We start from the raw sequence: 21,257 nt of genomic DNA on the forward strand, positions 1-21,257 counted from the left end.
ACCTTCTGTTTTTCCAGCCTTTAGCTGTCCACCCTCTTCCCTTATTTACTGTATGCCCTCTGCCACTCTCCCGTCTATCTCTCCATCACAGCTGTCCCTCTGTTTTTCTCCCAGGTTTATCATTCTCTCTTATCAGCTGCTGCTGGTTCCTCTAGGCTTCCTGCTCCTCATATCAGCCTGACTGATTACACTGTAGCAATGCTCTGCTTTCAAGAGACATTATGTGTTACTGTCAGGGAGTGCATGAACAAACCAGGTCATTGGGGTCCCATAATACGTGTTTTACTTCAATGAGTAATACATCCGCTCAAATATCAAGTACAGCTTTCATGCACATGGGAACCGAGCATTGAAGTAAAAGTGTAAAAGGAGATTTATTTGAATGATTTCTTTTATGGCTGATAAAAGTATGGCTGTTTTTATAAAGAGAGATTTGATTTTGCTTGTCATAACTTGTCACAGAGTAAACTACGACTAGCTCAGGTCAGAGTGACTCGGGAGAGCTCTCCGCTCTCAGTGGACCCACTCAAGACTTGATAGATTTCCCATTATTTTTAGACAGCCATGATGGAGTACCAGGTAGCACACAGCCTGTTCGGCTTTCCTTTTAGATTCTACTTCCTGAGTGGAAACACTACCCCCGCTATGGCACACAAATGGTAAACCAGCCTGCTGCCAATCCCCTGAGATGAATACTTCTCTTCATGTGAAACAATCACAAATATGTAATCCTAAAGTCCCGCGCCATGTTTCCGTCCCTCTATTTGGAAATCCGTCTCAGAGAGGTTTCAGAGAGGCTATGAACACTTGAACCGTGGCAGAGCACCAAGGATCGATGCCAAGCCGTAATACCAGGCAATAAGTGGGATTATATTTGTCATTTATTTGACAGAGCATGGTCCCTGGGAAAATATGAGCAGAGTTTATTGGGTTTGTCTTCTGCGTGCCAACCTTACAATTTATTCTGTTTCTGCCTTGGCTTCTCTGCATACACGTGGGCAGGCCGAGCCGATTGACTGTCAGATTGCTGTAATATGGAGCCAATTGCGCTTCACAATCACAACAGTTACAGAAGAAGCACTGAAACAGATTCAAAATATGTTTAAGTAACACAACTACAATTGGACTTGCTGCTGCATTTTCTGATTCACATTCCAGTCAAAGAAATCTACTTTTGACATTGTTTCAGCCGAACCAAAAGAAAGGTTACAGCAGGTCTGCATTGTCAGCATGTGAAATATTTTGACTGATATACTCATTGTTAAATTGGTTGAAGTGCTTTGTTCAGTAAAACATATCTGCATTTTTCATTATATTCAAGGGGCTACTTGGTGAGTCAGCTAATCTGACCAAGCTTGAATTTCTTAAAAAAAAAAAAAAAAAAGATGATGATGCACACTGCAGCAGCACTTGCTGTTGTGCTGTGGTGCGACAAAAGCTGGAAGAGGAGAGAAAGACTATAGTGTTTGACACGTTGCTGCGTTGTGAGTCATACGAGGAGCCCGGAGCAAACATTTCAGTTGACTACTCAGGGGTTAGATGTCAGCTCAGCTTTAATGGGAAAGTCACGGTCACCTGCAGAGATTTAACTGCAAAGAGAACAGATGCGACAGTTTAGTTGGCAAATCATGTTATGCCTTTGACCATGAAAATGCACAGTGAAAGCAGCCTAAATCTCAGTTCTGTAGTAGGATTGTTATTTAGAACAATGGGAAGATAGAGCTGGGTTTAACACCTCAGTGCTGTTCCAGCCCTCGTGTGTTGAGTAATTGAAAATTGCCTAAATATTGAATGTTGGCATCAAAAGCCTTGTCAGATTTTTCTCTTCAGTCTTTTCACTTTTTCTTTAATTGGCTATTTTTCTTCATTGCTAATTATAGATTTTGACTTCCTATTTTGCACGGTTTACATTTTTGTTGTTTTGTTTTGTTGCTTATGTTAAATGCATAGTGCAATATATTTGGAAATACTCTTATTTGCTTTCTTGTTTAGCGTTATGTGCCAGGATCGATACTACTCCCATGTGTGTACAATATATGAAGCTACAGCCAGGTTTAGGGCTGCAGAATCCCATGAATATTCAAGGTGAAACTATCCATGGATCAATAAATCAACAGGAATTTATAGGAAATAACTAAAATTATTTATTTAGGCTGCATTTACAGTGTCATATGCAAATAGAAACAAACTTTTACCATATCATAAACAGACATAATCCATTAATTTGCCATATAAATCAGTTCATTTGTCAAATATATATAGTATGAAATAAGCCATGTGGTGAGCCGACAGTGTGTTAAAGTTAATCATTTATGAAAGCAATGTTTTACAATAGAGAGTCAATGGAAAGAGATAAAACTCCTTTATTATGCTCAGTCAAGTTACATATATTTAATTAAATGAATATACTATTATCATTAACGCCAGTAATATAATTAAAACTTACATGAAAGCATTTTATGAATGATTTAGCATGCATGGGGTTAAAATTCTACTCTTATTTAATTGTACTCTGGCAGATGATTTGTACAGGGGTTAAAGAAGAGCAACTGAATGCAGTGCGTGGTTACTATTTAATGAAATGGGCATAATTTCAAGGAAAACATACCTTAATACCTATTGCTTTTTAACTTCCCTTGGAAATTTTCCGGAAATGTTCTTACCCATTGCAACCCCAGCCAAGATACAGGAAAGATGCTTATTTTCTTGAAAACAGGGCACTGAGAAAATCTTGTTTGGGTATTGTGTTTACACCAGGATCAAAAATATATGCCCAGCTGTAGTCCTGCCTGCCAAAGAAAATAAATGATATTAAACATGTAGCAGTCAGTCAGTCAGTCAGTCAGTTTCTTCAGTAAAGCAAATAGTTAGCGCACAGAGAAGTCACAGTATAAAAAGCATGGTGCATGTAGGTCTCAAGGCCCAGGTGAGCCGCCGCCTCGGGGCTGCTCTGTATCTGATGCTGACCCCCGAAGGATCCCCAGGTACACCGGAGAAGGGGCAGGTGAAACGGTGGAGACAGCCAGAGGGAGTTTGACCCGGCAGTCACGTTGTGTTCAGGGCACATCTCTCCTCTCCTTGGCTGACCCCCCTCCCTGACTTTCTCTTTGTCTGTCTCCGTCTCTCTCTCCCTCCCTCCCACTTACTATCCAGAGAATTACGTGAGCAAGAAGGAATGAAAAGAGGTATTGTGCTCTGTTGAATGCAAGCTGGGTGTGTGTGTGTGTGTGTGTGTGTGTGTTGGTGTCTCAGTGGCTGTCGTTTCTCCACTCTAGAGCTATGCGATGCAGACTTGGCATACCACAGTGGTCAGAGGAGCAAGTTTTAACCAGCGTCACATGTAACATCCTTTCCTGTGTCAGGGTCAAATCTCACATGCAACACACACAGAGCATGCCTCTACAAGATTAGCTAGACAGAGATTCCATTACAACATTTTTACATGTCCACACAATCTGTTTTATTTGCTAAATAATGTAGACAGTGGAATGTAGCCTTGTGAAATTGCACTGTACATAGTGCATTGCCTCACAGTACTGGCTTGGCTTGATTTGTTTTGGAACAAAACCCAGCACAATGCTGTGTCCGTTGACATGCGAGTTAGAGAGCAATGCCTATAAGTTGCCTCTTTCTGTGCACCACTCAACTGGAAGCATGTGATTGTTCACAGTGAGAATGAAAGCATATTTCATCATGCGCCTTAGTCCTTGAGTCCTTAGAAAAAGTAAGAATAGTTTTCCATGGAGAGGAAGAAAACACATCAATATTTGTGGTTTTTCCACCGGTTGTAACGTGCAGTTAGTTTTATGTGAGTGGCATGCACTGACACTAGGATTAGATACTCATTTAGTGCTGACAGAAATATGCTTGTAGCACAAAGTATCAGGAACCGCAAAGCACTAAAAGTTGGCATTGAATATCTGGACAGATTTAGAATCTCATTTACATGTTCTTTGATCAGATAAATCCTGATTTACATTTTTTAAAATTCAGATTTAGACTATTTTTTGTTGGAAAATGTTCTTTTGCAGCGGCTTGTGTTTAGACAATCTTCAACCTTGGCGATTGGCTGCTTTTGTTGAATAATTAAAGGGTTTTTGTGAAGAAAAACCTTCATATTTCTTAAGAATTGTTATAAAAATTATGGTATTGGCACTAGATTCTTCACAATATAATATTATATTGATTCTTTGGACAACAATACAATGTTGGCTGATAATCACTTAGTCTGCCATGTCACAATATTGATTTGATTCAATTTAGGGGCCCTTGCTTGACATGAGACAATATCAGATGTCCATTAAACACATTTAGATTAATGTCAACTCATAAAAAGCAACTGAAATATGATTTGGCAGTTTTATTGCTATACTCTTCCCGACATTAAAACAATCTAGCCGATAGTTCTTGCTATAAAGAAATTATTAAAAATTAAAAATTAATAAAAAAATTAATTAAGTACAAAATAAATGCACATCTTTGCGTTGATGATACTATTTTATTGATTATTGAATCAATGCATCGATTTACTGATGTATTGTTACATGTCTAGGCATTAGTATAAAACTGGTCCACAAGTAATCATTGTGTTTGGATTGACTATTCACTGTAATGTGTTTCAGCTCTTGAATAAAAAGCCTCACCAGTGCATCCATAACAGACCCGCTATGTGTCATTCAGACTCACTAAAGCGAGATGATGCTCTATTATTGGTCATTGTCCTTCTTGAGTAGTTGGTAACACACGCTGGGACGCAGCTAGTTGTTATTCATCAGTGATAACCTTTCTCCCTGATGTTTGCTGCCGATTCAATCTGCCTGTCTACGTATTCAAATGCCAGCTCTGATTGCTGAGCCAAAGCTTGAAGGCCAAACACTACCCTTCTTCTCTCATACAACTCCAATGGGCTACAATCTGATAAATATACAAACTCACTCAACAGCCCATATGCTGTTCAGGTTGTCTTTCCCGTCCGTCAGATTTTGTCTCTGTATCTGCGAGCTTCAGTACACCCACTTCTGTGTCGATCTGCATCAGTGTCTGCTTGCCGCTCTGTCTCGTTGGCTGCATGTCTGCTGGCCTACATGAGTGAGTGGGCTAAGGTTCATGTCATGCGTTCGTCTCCTGATGTGACCTTTGTCACATGTCGCCTGCTCTCTCGCCCACCATGTTTACTGTCAGCTGTGAGCATCTTAGAATGTGAAAACAAGACACTGGAGAGAAAAATAAATCTAACTAGAGATAATAACTCCATCCTCCCCCTATGTTATTATGTTATATATTCTATTATATGTTGTTTATTTTTATTTTTTTATGTACGTATGTACAGTACAGGCCAAAAGTTTGGACACACCTTCTCATTCAATGCGTTTTTCTTTATTTTCATGACTATTTACATTGTAGATTCTCACTGAAGGCATCAAAACTATGAATGAACACATATGGAATTATGTACTTAACAAAAAAAGTGTGAAATAACTGAAAACATGTCTTGTATTTTAGATTCCTCAAAGTAACCACCCTTTGCTTACTAGAATATAAGACATGTTTTCAGTTATTTCACACTTTTTTGTTAAGTACATAATTCCACATGTGTTCATTAATAGTTTTGATGAATTTACAATGTCAATAGTCATGAAAATAAAGGAAACGCATTGAATGAGAAGGTGTGTCCAAACTTTTGGCCTGTACTGTATGTGTGTGTATATATATAATAATTATTATTATTATTTTTAATATTATTATTTTAATTTTATGTATTTAATTAGTTATTTTATTTATTCTTGTTTATTTGTTTTCTCTCTTTCTTTCCTCTTCCCTCTCTCCTCGCGTTAGCGCTTCTTGCTTCGTTTGCCTATTTATTTTCATTGTGTTACATACATATAAGTGAGCCATGTTATATATATTTCTATATATGTCGTAGCATCTGCCCCTCATCCACATACACACGCACACACACATACACCTGTGATGCCTCTGTGCAAATCGTTTATCATTTATGTTTTTCTTTGTTGTTGTTTGCGCTGTATGTCTGCTGTCTCTACATGGTGTAGTGTATTTGTCTCTCATGTCACCTTGTTTGTTACGTCATTTCACCAATAAAAAATAAAAAAAAAATAGAGATAATAATTCCACTTAACAACTATTAATGCTAAAAACACATAGGAAGAGTTCCTAGCTAAGGGTAATGCTATATTTAAAATGACCGGAGGCGTCAAGAAACAAATCTTGACTAACTAGAAAAAATCCTCCTCTTGCAGTAGAAAATGTGAATAATTCAATACCATGGGCATAAATTCAATATCATAATTTATTGAGTGCACATAATTGTATTGTAAGTAAGTTTTTAAAGCATCATTAATAACTTATTTTTCCCCTCCTGGGTTCAGCAGAAACAAGTTGTAAACATCAACGTATTATCACTTTATAAATTCATACATCTCTGGCCTATTAGCAAAAAAGTGCCTGTTTTCACAGTGCAAACATTTATTTGGTGGCATGGTTTTGTCCACCTCTTGAACGGAATTCCAATATTAATAATATAATTAATTATTGATATCAAACTAATGCTGTGATAATTAAAGAGAAATCTGAAATAGAAAAGCAGCGTTCTGATGCAACTGAAGGTCAATAATATCCTAATGAAAATCTTCCAGTCTGAAAGAGACATGAGCACACACACACAGATGACTGCCTCTGGGGCATAAATACACAGGAATGCTAATCTGTTTGTTGGTTATACTACATTTCTGTCTGCTTGGCTCTCTTTTGGCCTCTGTGCTCGTTCCCACATCCATCACCTCCCAGCGTGCTTTGCCCTCCCCACCCCTCCCCCCTGCCTCTCTTCGGCAATCAGCTGGTATTATCCCAGTCATCTTGTGGTTGTGTAGGCACGCAGCGTTTTGACTATCTTTTCTCTGGAATTATCTTTCTTGCTGGGTAAAACCATCTGTGTTCAATCATCCTAAAGGGCTGCAGCTACTACTGCCAAATCACTGCACTCTCTAGTTTTATCTCTGTAAAGGTGCTCCAGCCTGATAGGTGTGTGCATGAGAGGGAAAGTAGCTTTCACTAGTTGGATGCAGCCTTGGATTGTTAGGCCTATATGCTGCTGGTTTAGGGAGCCTAAATGAAGCTCCTGGATAAGACTGATCTGAGGTCTGTAGTTTTATTGGAGCATAATGTGGAAACTTTCTGTGTGACCTTCACAGGTTTATTACAACAATAAGCATAGCTGATAAGACATACGTTCATTTTCACTTAATATTCCTTATTTGTCTCTACCTTCCTCCACCATGCACTCACTAGCTAATTAGAATGTATTTACTGTTGTGCATCAAGATAGCCTTACTAGGTGTGTGAACATGGATGGATTATTGAACAGGAACAGGACAGGTCTACGAAAGACCTGCAAATGTCCATAAAAGAAACAGATGCAAAATATCACAAATAGACACAGAAAGACTACCGAGAGACACAAAGAGCAACAAAAATACTACAAAGAGACACAGAACAACAAGAAAAGACGTACAATTACCACAAAGAAATGCATACAGACCATGAAGAGATGCAAAATATCCACAAAGAGACTGCACTTGAATGTGTCACATGTTACATCACCAAAAGCCAAATCGTCTCAGTTTTGTTCTTTGGGTTCTTTACTTCCTTTAGCAGCTAGATTTTGTGTTTATGCTTCTTTCTGTTAATTTTTCTAAATGCAGAGTTGATATTGGCACGGTGTCAATTCCTGTAGGTTTTTTCAGAAACCGTATAAAGATTAAATTTACTCTCACTCCTCAGGGTGGCCCATCAGACAGAGTGGTGGTGTGTAAACGTCTCTGCAGGTGTGTGTGTGTGTGTGTGTGTGTCCATGAGGAGTACCAAATGAAGAATGGCCCTGCATATGCAATCTAATTCCCAAAGAATGCATGACCAGTCAGGACCACATATGGATGTGGTTCAGCTCGGCTTTTATGCTAAATTGAACTGCTGCCTTGTGGTTCTAGTTTAACAAGGTGCACGAGAAAACTTGCTTTCTGCTCCCATTAGCTGACTCTGTAACTTTTCCCCATTGTGTCAGTAGGCAGCTGAAAGCATAGAATAGAGAGCAACTTACATTTGTTAGAAGAGGGCATGACCCATTGTTGCAAAATATGGGTATAAATTGGCCACTAGCCTGGTATGTTTTGCTTTCCAGTAATGATTAACTGGTGTACTTTGTCTCCAGGAAACTGCTCATATTAGTTCAGACCAATTTGTAATTGTTGTTTCTGTGTGCATGGTGTCATTTCATCAGCGGAATGAAAGGGCTTATGTTTCTAATGAATATGTTTTTGCACTGTAAGAATTGGATGGTGCAGCAGCTCTATTTCTGCTGTTCTGTGCACATGTTTTTACAATATACCCCAAAGGATGCAGCTTAAACATCACAAGCTGCTACTGTAGGGTATCGCACTGTACTGTACTGCAGCAGCCGGGCTCTAGGGACTTGACAGACTTGAATCGTTTACAGCACTGCACACAGAAGACTGCTGGAGAAGAGGTGGAAGAAAGCCTGCTGAAGTCACCAGGGAGGGAATTTCAAAAGATAGAAGAGTGGCGTTAGGTACACAGTGAGGAAGGAGCAAGTCAGGGTAGAGTGTGATGTGGATGTGACATGTGATCTGCTCTTTATTCTCTCACTCCCCTCACCTCTCTCAATCTATCTGCATCCACGCCTCCTCGCTCCCTTGTCTCTCTTTTCATCTCCTCGTATTGCTTCTCTGTTCTGGCTGTGGACCAGCGCTCCATAGAACTCCCTTCTGCCTTCGGCTAATTTGGAAGGAATTTGCTCACCCATTAAAGTACATGTTCAGTGCGACTTTCATCCCTTTCCTCTTATGTTTTTTTCCCCTCTTGCCGTCCCCAGCGAGCAGTCAGCCACGTCTCTCCTTGCATCAATAAAAAGCAGCTTTTTCAAGAGCAGATTCTGTGGAAGACAAAAACAAAATGTGTGGAAACCTCCAGAAGCAATCCACACGGTTAAGACAAACCTTGTCCTCGTCCTTTTAGGTGCCTGCAACAATGATCCCTTTGTGCTGTAATGGGCTGAAATGAGAGCTGCTGGAAGTATTCTTTTTCCTGTTTACTTTAACAAAGTGATCCATACGCTGTAGAGTTTGTATAATGAGAGCAACGATCTGAGGTGTACAGAAACAGGAGGCTACCAAAGTTCAGAGGATTCTTTTTCACATTAACAAGGACAAACACAGAAACTCACTCAAACAAAACAATGCAGACGGTTTCATAAATCAGAAATAAACACGACCAAATCGTTAAACCTCTCCTTTAGTTTTTCTTCTCCTCTTCACACGAGCTCCTGTCCAGTTATTTCCTGCCCATACACATTATGGTTATTCAAGCACACATACTGTACAAACAGCAGTGCTGAAATAAAGTCAATTCCTATATCTGCACTTACATGGACACAACCATGAACTCTCATATTCACTGACTTTCCATACTGTGCAATATTTCTTCGGCAATGTGCAATAATTTGTTCAATAAATTGTCCTTCAATGTGCAATATATTTATGAACACTAAATAGCATCATGGCAAATTGAATTGAAGACTGTGCACCTTACCTCCCTTTCTTGCCTATGTTTTACATTATATCTTTTTTTTTCTTTACATTTACTTGCCTAAGTAGGTGTATGTTTATGTTTATATTGTATATCTTTTATGTATTTTATTTATTGTCGCACTGCTTTCTGGAGTCAGCTCTTAAATCTCATTGTACATGTGTATAGTGACAATAAAGGCATTCTATTCTATTCTATTCTACTGCTCATTTTCAGGTTCATACTTGTATTTTGGGTTTTCATTTGAACATGTCTATATGCTCCAATGTTCAAAAAACATTATTTTCATACCAATACTTTATTCATTCTCTGTTGTAGCACCTGTCCCTTTAAGCCCCTTTTCTGATTAGGGCTGTTTATTGGCAAGAATCAGTCCCTGTAACATGAAACACCATAGCACTACTTTTTTAAATTATTTTTTTTAATGTTAACTAAGGCTTGCATTCACACCTGAGTTGTTTGGTCCGCTTGAAACGAACACTGGTGCCTTTTGACAGATAGTCTGTTTGGTTTTTGCTGGTGTGAATGCTCAATTCAACTCTGTTATGGACCAAAGACCTGAACTCTGGTCCGCTAAGGTGAGAACACAGTCCGAACCAAAGGAAGGAAGTGAAACAAAACACATCGCATTCTGGGCTGAACTTGAACAATGTCTCATGAACTGACGTGATCTAATGATGAAGTAAAGGTCCTTATCCAAATATGGTCAGACGACCACATAACACAGTTGCTTGCAGCTACAAGCAATAATGACTAAATCTTCAAATTATTTAGCGTCAGAATGGTGGCGAATGAATTCAATCGCACTGCGGATCAATGTCATATAAAAGTGAAAAAAGTTGACTATACTTACAATACATTAAAGTCTGCAACTTCCTTCGAAAAAGTGTCAGCTTTCCCTCACATATTCTGTCCAGTAGACGAAGGACAGTGTCAGCAGTGAGACAAATGAAAAACAACAATGTTGCAACTTTATCACTGAATCATACCGTGTCCACAAGACTTTATGCGTGAGAGCGTCCTAATACAACTTGTTTTTGAGGATTGATATAGTTCATATTATCGTGATATTCAAATGTAGCTAAATTTTCATACACCCCCACTTCTGAACAAGCCCAGTCTATCTGATTGGTGTGTTTGTGGGTCTTCCGCATTTGTGATCTTTTTGTCTCTGCACCATCATTGCAGCTGGGGAATAATTGTTACAATTCCTGGAAATAGGCTGTGTGCATTACTCCCTGAATTTTGATGCTCTCACAGTTTTTATAGATCACCTAGACCTGCTTTTTAAGACATGGAAGTCTCACTTTTTATAATATACGTATAAGTAGACAAAAATGAAAAAGAACTGTGGTGTCATTACAGATGGATGGATAATGTTTCTTCTTTGATTTACACCCCCACATTGTCATCAAGGAAAATCCTACTGAGCTTGACTGCTGAAGGCTGAATGATTTTTCTAAGATTCTGTTTTTAATCTTAACTTTACATTCAATCTCTTTGGGGAAAAAAAGTTCTTTTTGAGTTGCTGCTTTCATCAGCAACCCAAGTAAAGCTTAAAGGAGTCAGAGCCATAATTCAGACAAATAAGCAGGCCGATATAACACTTGCCAAGCAAGCAATTATTGTGATGAATGGCTACAATGTGTGTTTAATAAAAGCAGCTTCAAGGCTTCAGGATGAGCTTGTTCACACTTACTTTTATCTTGCTGCCTTTTGTTTGGGAAGGAGTTCTCGAAGTTGTTAAATAAAAGAATGACGCAAATTTGCCATTGGGATACAGGCTTTGAATTGATCTGTTTTGAGAAAGCTGGATTTTTCTTCCAGAAACACACCCATTTATCTACACATCCATACAAGTGCATTATCTAAGAATGTGAAGAATTGGAGACGAGGCCAGGCAGAGAGAAGGAATGACTCGGATAACACCAAACTTTCTCCCAGCATAGCCATTCAGTGAAACTCAATCAGTAGCCATGGGAGGCAGCTACAAATGTTTCCAGCTTTTGTTACCCTCTGATTTATAGCCGGTCACTGTGTCCTTGAGGTGTGAGTCTAAATTTCCCGCTAACCAATGGGTGTGCTCCGTTTGGTGTATTGTGTTGCTCAGAGTAAGCTGTTGATGTCGTTTTTATAGCCTTGTAATTGTCCTCCTAATTATGGACAACAAAGAGATGAGAGGAGGAGGGTTTGAAATTGACTGGTTGTGTACCAGGGGAGAAAGTTAAAAGAAGGGGAAGGACAGGCTCTGCTGTGTTAATGTGAGAGTGAGAAAGAAAGTCTTTATAAGAAAGTGTGCACAGAACAGTGTGTGAGCAGTGAGAACACTTCATTTTAATCCTGATGTGAAATTTCCCCCAAATCAGGGACGTCAAGGACTTTGATAAATTCTTCAAATGGGCTCATGAATATACCAGAATGTACATTCCAAGTTCACCCCCACATTTATTAAATTAGATAGAAGATAAAGTCATTTTTCCTTTTACAGAGAGCCCCTCTGAGTCCAAGCCGATACAGCACCGGGGACCAAACCAGTTATCCCTTTCAATAAACAAATCTGCCAGAAGTCTGACTCTGCATCTAAAGCAACATTTGTGCTTATGTCACGGATTTCATAGCGTGTAAATCCTCTGTGGGGTTATGGAGGCTTTAGGCCGGATGCTGCTTGGTTGGTTGTGCTCATTGGCATTCAGACGTTACTGGAGTGCAGCAGAGCACAGCAGCATGGTATAGGGTGTGTGTGTGTGAGTGTGTGTGTGTGTGTGTGAGAAACAGAGAGATGAGTGAACTGAGAGGAGATATTTTAAATTAATAGACTGTGGTGAAGTGTACAATAAAGTTCTAACCTTTGGCCTGAAGGCAGCTTCAATGATTGAGCAGGTCTCTGAGCATTGAGTGGAGCCCCAATACTCTACTGTTATCAATATCACAATGAAACACTGACCAATCAGCAGACTGGGCTTTTTCTTGAGACAGGTGCTAAAACTGAGTCTTTCAGACAGAGTGAAAAGAGCTTTATTCAGACAGACAGAATGAGAAAAATCTGTTTTTTTTAACATTAAACATGTTCTCATAAACCCCCAAATTACAAATAGGAGCCTTAAAATCAGCATGACACATGCCTTTTATGTAATCTTGGAATGAATGTGCACTTTTCTCCGTCACTGCAAAACGAAAGTGACACAAGTTCCTCTGAAACACACACAAACACAATGGTCTCTTTGCTGCGATGGCACTGTATCAATATTATGTTCTCCCCACCCTGCGCTGTTCCTGTTTGCACAGCCCAGTAAATGTACCCACCTAGTAATCTCTAATGGAGGAAATCCCAGGCAGAGCTTGTTCTGTGCTCCCTCTCCCTGCCTCTCTTTGTAATTGACGCTGACTTCTTTTTTCCACTCTGTTTGTCTTTCACAGACACAATGTGTTAAACTTGTTAAACTAAGTTCACCCCCTGCTCATCTGCTGCAGTGGAGAAGCAGCTCTTTTTGCACGGACTGTCTGTGAGGCCTGCTGTTTGTGTACCTTCACACATGCACATACTTAAGTTGTTCTCTCATGCTCTCCTAAAACACTGTTTTCTGGATCAGTGCCAGCCTGAGTGTTCATGATTGTCACCATTTGTTTGTAAAAGTCAGCTGGGAAAACAATCAGGCCTTTCCCTGCAATTACACATGCAGACATAAGAAAACCATGCATGCACACTTCCAGTCCTTCCAGATGCTTCAGGAGCTTTATGTCACAGAAATGCTTGTCAGGTCGCTTGTATAACATAAATGCCACTCGACGTTGAACAACAGTCTTTTTTTATGACGTTGGTCTGAATCATGTGTCACTGTGCCCTAATTCCTCCTTTTAGGCTCCATCATGTCCAGCCGGCGTTGGTGTTTTCTCCAGAGTTTCCTACTGTGTGTGGATGAGTCAGTGAAATACAGTGGGCTCGCCGGAAGGGAAGCTCTAATACTGAGATAAAGAAGACAGGCGATACATAAAGCGACAGACCAAAATAAGTGCTTTGTGAGCACATTAAGGGGCAGGATTTTGCTCCAGAACAATGATCTTTCAGAGAATGTAGAGCTTTAGTTCCAACTTCTTGTAATGTATTAGAAAAACATGATGACAGTGAGATGGGTGCTAAAAAAGAGGCAGTATGGAGAAGCAATAGCAGCAGCTGTCTTTCGTGCTCTCTTTATCTCATCTTTAATTTTTAAAAATATTTTTCTTTCTACCTTGAATTTCAACTTCTTCTTTCTATCTGTCAGTCTTTTTTTCATGATTTATATAACATAAACACTAGACATGTATCATCTTTTATGTCATTTTATAGACAGTAACAGTAGAAATCCTTGGCAAGTGCCATTGTCAGAGTGAATGTGTTTTTTGTGATTAAACCGAACCACCATTGGAGCGTCAATACAGTGGAGTGATGGGACTTTTATCATTCAAGGACTTTAAGCCGTGCATTTTTTTGTTATACAGAATTTATGCAAACCAGGTAGCAATCTTTTTCAAAAACATTCCCAGTTAATTTCATTTTCTCTGCAGTTTGAAGTTGGAAAATCACATTTTCTCCTTATCCAGCTGTCAAGGTATTTCTCATCAAGAACCTTATTCGCTGCGCACAGTGCTAATGAGCAGAGAAACAACTTAGTGTAAGCAGCAGTAAGCATCAACATCAGTTTAAAGAACTTTGAAAGTTGGCACTGCAGGATGAAAGTGTCACTGTGGATGATGTGTGATGTAGCGTTTTAATGTGGGTCATGTCTCACAGGGCAGCAACTCCAGAGGTTTGCTGACTCAGGCTAATTTAGCATTGTGGCATTTAGATTCAGGAGGCATTTGTAGCAGGTTTATAGTCCTCCTTTTGTTTTGTGCCATTGGCAATCACAAATTTGCATGAATGGAGACAAATAAGACATTTGAAGTCATTGTGATAGGATTTTTTTCATTATTCTCTGACATTTTACAGACGAAAAAATGATTATTTCAATGACGAGTTGAAAGAAAAAAAAATGAATTGGAAACTGTTGTGATAATAGATTCCATTTTTAAGCTGTTCAAGAAAAAATGACAAAAATGTTCACATTTTTGTGACATTTTAAAGGGGTATGGCATTTTCTGACACGTTTCATTGCATTTAATTTCTCTTTTCAAATCTCTTTTTTTTATTAGTTTGTCTTCCTACTTTTGGGTTGCCTTGCAGAACAGACAGTTGTTGCCAATGCAGGAATAGCAACTTTTTTAAAAATGTAATCGTCACAGAAGCTCAAGATACAGACACATAGATTTAAAAAACAATACAAAAGAATATAAAAAATAAGACATATACATACATTCTGATACACCTTATATACATAGATTACTTATATGATTACGTGCATGCATTCTCATTTGCATTTATAGAAAAGCCAATAGTAACACCCTCTCTCTGAAATGACCTGTGATTTAACAAGAAAGTATTCCGTCATGAGATTTCCAAAAATCTTAAGACAGAGCCAAGGGAGGGTGCAAAAGTTTAGTTTTCCCTCAGACCAATTGAATTATAATATGCTAAAAGGTTATTTTGAAATGCCCAATGATGCCAAAGAAAAAGGCTTATCCTAGCTTTAATTGAGCTTTTTTTTGGGTTAGAGAAAATAATAATGAATCAATAATCGGAATATTCAGAAAAGGCCATCTTTGGTTGTTGCATATATAACATAGGGCTACCTTTACAACTATAATGATCAAGTAATCAACTAGTCAGTTGATAGACAGTTAATATCCCTAGCTTATTGAATTTTGCTTGATTATAAATCTAAGCTAAGGACCCAGATACAAAAACCTCATTGTCATGTTTTGGCACAGTTTATGTGGGTGTTTTCTGTCATGTACTGATCTATAACAATCCTGTCAACTTGCCATAAGATCTCATGGCTAATTGTGTGATACACTGTCAAACATATACAGACAAAAGGAGTTCATTTTGCGAAAGCAGAAAGTGGCAGCCTGGCGTGTTACATTCCTGTGTCACGACGCTGCTCGTTCAAACAGCCGTCTGAGCTCTGCAGAACCAGCGTGTGTGCTGTAGCCTACAAAGTCTTTACTGCAACAGATTCCACACTTGGACCACCTGCAGCTGCGGACCAATTAAAATCACCACCCACCACTCCCCCGACCCAAATGGTTTGACACACATACAAGCTCTCACACGCACAATGATAACAGCTGGAGAGAGTGAAAGCAATCGATGAATAATTGATGATAATTGGCGCTACCCATTCATAATGCATATCCCCAATTATCACTAAGAGGCCCCACCTGAGTTTGGTGTGTGTTTTTCCATGTACCCACTGGTCGACTGTCTTGTATGTGTCACAGAAGACATGTGTGCCCGTCCCTTCTGCTCCGTTGTTTCTGCTCTTATGTCAGATTGTACGAAATACAGCGTAAAGGGTGACGGCTGCGTGTTTCTGCTGTCGACATGCTTTCTCTCCCTCTCACATGCACAGTCGGTTCTCCACATGCCGTCTTCCAAAATGTTATCTCCACTTGTAGCTGCACAGGCAGGAAACTCCTCTCTTCTGATAAGCAAATGGAGTGTGAGGAGACTCAACATGCTCCCTTATCAAAGATGTTGTTTGGATACAATCGAGGCATACTTTCACTATCAAACAAGAAGTTATGAGATTCTAGATAGGTAATGTGCAGCCGTGCGGCTTGTGTTTTCATTTATCTTCTTCCTGTGGGTCAGTGGAAAATAACTATAAACTTTATAGTTATTTTATATATAACTATGCAAGGCTTAACAGAATACTTCATCTGCAAAATGACCTTTTCATATCATATATTCGTCCTGTGTTGCTTGTTTTTCTTGCATGCCTCCATGATGTAACCTGATGCTGTCAGATGGTTTGTTAAACCGAATTATCTGGGAAGCTGTTATCGAGAAGTACAATCCTCATCCCAGAATGCACAATATATCAAATTCTGAATTTGATGTATTAGAGTTTGTGTGTGTGTGTGTGTGTGTGTGTGTGTGTGTGGGGATCAATACAGCATAGTATCGCAATATTTTGCTTGGCAATATTATATTGATTCGTGGCCGCCAAGTATTATATATGTCATTTTGTCATGTTTTTAGTCATTGTTGTTTTTTTCTTGGAGGCCGTAGCGGGCTTACTTTTAGGAATATACTGGATATATTGGTATCATATGAAACTAGGAAATCTAAGGAATCTACAGGCACCATGTGCATCATTTGCATATCGTGTTGGGAAGCTGTCGAAGTAGCGCTGCAAAGTTAGCCTTTTTTTATGTTTCATTCACAAACATTCAGAGCAGCGAAGCTTAAAGTTGAGGAAAGTTTGAGAAAATGCTGCAGTTGTTGTCATCCTTACATGTTTGATATCAGTTAACTTCAGTTTGACTGAATACTTTGTTGGTCAGTCTGTGGGTTTGACCCTCATTGTGGAGAAATAAAAAGACTGAAGTGAGATGGATAGACTGAGAAAGTTTTCTTATTTATTAATAATAATAATAATAATATTAATAATAATAATAATAATATTTTTTTTATGGGCGCCTTTCTGAACACTCAAGGTCACCTTACAAAATCAACAATAAAATATTTGCCAAAACAATTCTTGATTGAATAAAATTTTGTGGACACAAAATGCAGTTAACCCTTTATCAGGCAAATAACTATATTTGGTAACTTCAGCTAAAATTTCAAGAAAAAAGTAGCAAATTTAATAGATTAAAGTGGCAAATCTACAAGAAAAAAAGTCGGAGATTTATGAGATTTAAAGTGGCAAATCTGCACGAAAAAAGTCGCAGATTTACGAGAAATAAGTGGGGAAAAAGCAACTTTTTTCTCCCAGATTCACCACTTTAACCCTTAATAGGACCCTCATTGAAATACTTGCAAATTCCAAATTTCAACCCTAGAGAATATTGGAGGATATTACATACTGCCAGAATGTATAAAAAAAAAACATAGTGGTGAATCTGGGAGAAAAAAGTTGCTTTTTTCCCACTTTTTTCTCGTGAATCTGCGACTTTTTTGGCGTAGATTTGCCACTTTTAGTCTCTTAAATCTGAGACTTTTTTTTTTGTAGATTTGCCACTTTAATCTAGTCAATTTGCCACTTTTTTCTCGAAATATTACCTGACTCTACCTACCAAATAAAGTTCTTTGCCTGATAAAGGGTTAAACAGTTAAATCGCAATTTATTGTATCACAATACTCACCATATTGCAAAATGCTTAAAATCGCAATAATATCATATCGTAACTCGAGTATCGGGATTAAATATCGTATCGTGGGGCCTTTGGTGATTGAATCAGGGTTCTATGTGTCGTCCCACATGAATAACATCCACCTATTTTCCTTCCTGCAGATCACCACTCTGATTAATCATAAGGACAAGCCAAAGAAGTCCGAGCGCACCCTGGCAGCCATACACCGGGTGGGCCAGGCCGTGAGCGTGGCTGTGGGCCGCTTCGTGGCCGTGGGGGAGGCCATCGCCACAGAGAACCAAGAGCTCAAAGATGAAATGGGTCAAGCCTGCTTCGAGGCACGCAGAGCAGGTAGAACTCTTATTATCTTCTTGATATTTCACTGAATTTCTGCCCTTAAACTCGACACATTGTCGAGTGTTTTTCTTTTATAGGAGAAAGAGATGTAATTTATTTTTGGGGCCCAGATTAAAACTAAGTGACGGTGCTTCATCCTAAAGGCTTCGTCATATTGGATACTCTATCTTCCTTTTATAAGCTCGGCTTCATGCTGTTCAGACATTGCCATTGAGGGTGTTATAGCTGGTCAGCAAATAATACCTTTCAGTGTTTATTAGTTAAGACAAACAGTGACAGTTTTATAAAGCATCAGGCTTCACCTTCAGGCTTCCAAGTGTTATCAAATTTGAGCAAGTTTCGATTTGTCTGGACAGCCTGGCTGTCAGATAGTGTTACACAAAAGGACCTCCAGAGTGTTCTAAAGACAATGTTGTTATTAGGTTGGAAGTAAAGGCTGAAAAAAGTGCTTCTACACCCAAGGGTGAGGGAATGAATGTGTCTGTGCTGGCTTGGAAAACACTGCATAATGGATTTTGATAGAGGGCTCCTGGAGACTTTATGCATCAGGCTGTTGGCAAGAGTGAAGTTGTAGTTTTGCCGATATCCACTGCCTCACAGATTGCATCTATGTTGAATTAAAAAATATGTCTCCTCCTGAGGTCAGGACCTCTCTTTTTTCCCCAAGTTTGAATCTGCTGGCTTTGCCGGAGTTTAATATTCTCTCCACGTCCACATTCCTGCAGTTTCCTTCCCATTTCAAACCTGCAGGTTAGGTGAGTGACTGGCAACCTGTACAGGGTGTAGTCTGACTCCTGCTTAATGTGCAAGAGGCTTCATCCTCCCTGCACATCTGAAAAGATAATCTGTGTGATGGATGTATGGATATATCAAACACAGTGCACAAAACAGTAAACAAATGAGAGAGACAAAGAGGTACAGAGGGGTTGTAGGAGGGGTGGAAACAGTGACAACCAGTGTGAAGGAACAAGAATGTGTGGATCATTCTTCCGGGACTGTCAGCTTTTATTGAACCCAAGAAAGAAGCGGTGATGGTTTTGTCAAAAAAAGTGTTTCTGTCAGTGTTTCTACACTCTCTTGTAACATGTTGCCGTTAAGATGCTGTCTAAAAATATTCACTGAAGACACACGTCTATCTTCCTGTCTATCTAACCGATCTTTCACTTCTTCGTTTGGATAGTTGTCACCACTTGGTGGGTGAAACAGTTCTTTATATCTGGGAACTTGGTTCTTATCAGGCAAAACGAGGACCTCATTTAGCCTTCTGTGGAGCACACCGGAAACAATATCACATTGGATAAGAATTTAGACACAACACGGTGATAATAGGTTTATGTTGGGGGAACCGGCTTGTGTAGCAAAGCGTTTAATCCTCACACAGCGTTGATTTGTAAAGACGGCTAAAACTCAGACAAAGGAGGGGTTTGGTGGGAGGGGGAGAATAGACTGATGAGAAAATGTGCGTGTGAATGTGTGTGTGTTTGGAGGTGAGGTGAAGTGTGTGTGTGCACACAAATGTCTGCATGTGTGTGTTCCCACTGCGACTAATTTATTCTAGTTCTCAGTTTCCTCTGAGGGAGGTTTTTTCACAGTTTTCCTTGCACTTCTCTTGACAGATACTGTACAACTGTTCCCTGATTAAAAAAAACAAAAAAAAAACTTTTTGTCTCCCTGACCATTTTAAAGAAATGATGGAGACATCTTCAGGGATGAAAAAGAAATACTTTTAGAGGATTTAGGTCTACAGGAGAGAGGGGGGGCTAGTTAGCAAAGGATTGACATTTCTCTAATACCTAGCCGCAGGGAGGGTTTAATCAAGCAGGCTTCAGCCCTGTGTGCCATAATGAATGAAATAAAGGCAGGCTGAAAGCACTAGTTTAATTAGATGCTACCCATCATCAGAGCTGTGCAGAGATCCAATGAGGCAGGTCAGTGAAGGCAATCTGTGTTGGATCTCTGTCTCTGTCTCTTCCACTCAGTCTCTCTGTGTCATTCTCACATTCACGTGCTTCTGTCTCACTTTCTCTTTCTCCCTCAGAATGATTCAAGATAACATGGTTGGATCAAAATAAAGTAATCGCACATGGAATATGTGAGTGTTTAAATAGTGGAGTACAGGTGCAGGACAGTAAGTTTGTAAAAAAGAAGCAATAAGATTGCATCTAAGGGCTGCACCAACACATCAAGGATTGGCCTTTTTTAACTTTTCACTCATGAATGATATATAAATGATACAGGAGCAGGACTGAGGCTGTACTGCAGCACCGCAGTGCTTTGAAATGCTACATGCTGCAGTGTAGCAGTGATAGGGTTTTCCATGGTCACCGTCTTAGTTTAGCATGCTAATGTCTGCTAATTAGCACCAAACACAATGTCAGTAGTTTTGAAGTTATTTGGTCATAAATGAAAGATTTTGACAAATCAAACAGTGTCTCTAGATGAAACGTTAAGGAATCACCAAAGTCTGGATCCGGAGCGACAAATGAAGGTCTATTAAGTTTCATCGCAATCCTCTGACAGACAGACCTTACCATCCACTGAGTCATGCAAGATTAACTGCCTGCAAGCTCTGTACCAACACATGAAGGATCAACCTTTCAAGTTTTCACTCATGAATAATACATTTATCATACAGAAAACCTGATACATGATTTTCCATGTAGGTACAATTTTTTTACAGTGAAGCAGAGATATAGAGGTCTACTCAGCTGGACTTGCTCTTTTTTGGTTTTCCATAAGCAAAGTTGTTGATTGTACCTGGTACTTTTTTTTGTATCACTTTGGTTAAGATTAAGTGAGCTGACTCAATACTAGATGGTTTAGTTTAAACACTGCAGACCACCCATCTGTTGCAATAAGGGCCATCCTGCACAAAGCCACATTCTTTAAAAAGCCAAGCTTCCGCCGATAGCAACCACAGTTTTTTCACTAATTTCACTCGATCCATATTTTATTTTTTTTAAATTGTAGCATGCAAAACTATGCCATACACTACGTCCACTACGACATACAATTGACAAAGTGCAGACTTTGCTCTGGTTTCAGATAAAAGCATTCGG

The 21,257-nt window shown here is 39.3% G+C and overlaps 1 protein-coding gene across 2 annotated transcripts in view; it reads left to right on the forward strand.

Annotated features, from left to right (window-relative positions):
- ctnnal1 (catenin (cadherin-associated protein), alpha-like 1) overlaps window positions 1–21,257 on the forward strand; it is a 63,348-nt gene that overhangs the window by 19,726 nt on the left and 22,365 nt on the right. For both annotated transcript variants that reach the window (XM_059349579.1, XM_059349580.1), the window contains exon 2: window positions 18,003–18,192. In XM_059349579.1, coding sequence (XP_059205562.1) covers window positions 18,003–18,192 — 190 coding nt within the window. The remainder of the gene's footprint in view (window positions 1–18,002; window positions 18,193–21,257) is intronic.

The sequence above is a fragment of the Centropristis striata genome, chromosome 14 (assembly GCF_030273125.1).
Source record: "Centropristis striata isolate RG_2023a ecotype Rhode Island chromosome 14, C.striata_1.0, whole genome shotgun sequence".
Lineage (NCBI taxonomy): Eukaryota > Metazoa > Chordata > Actinopteri > Perciformes > Serranidae > Centropristis > Centropristis striata.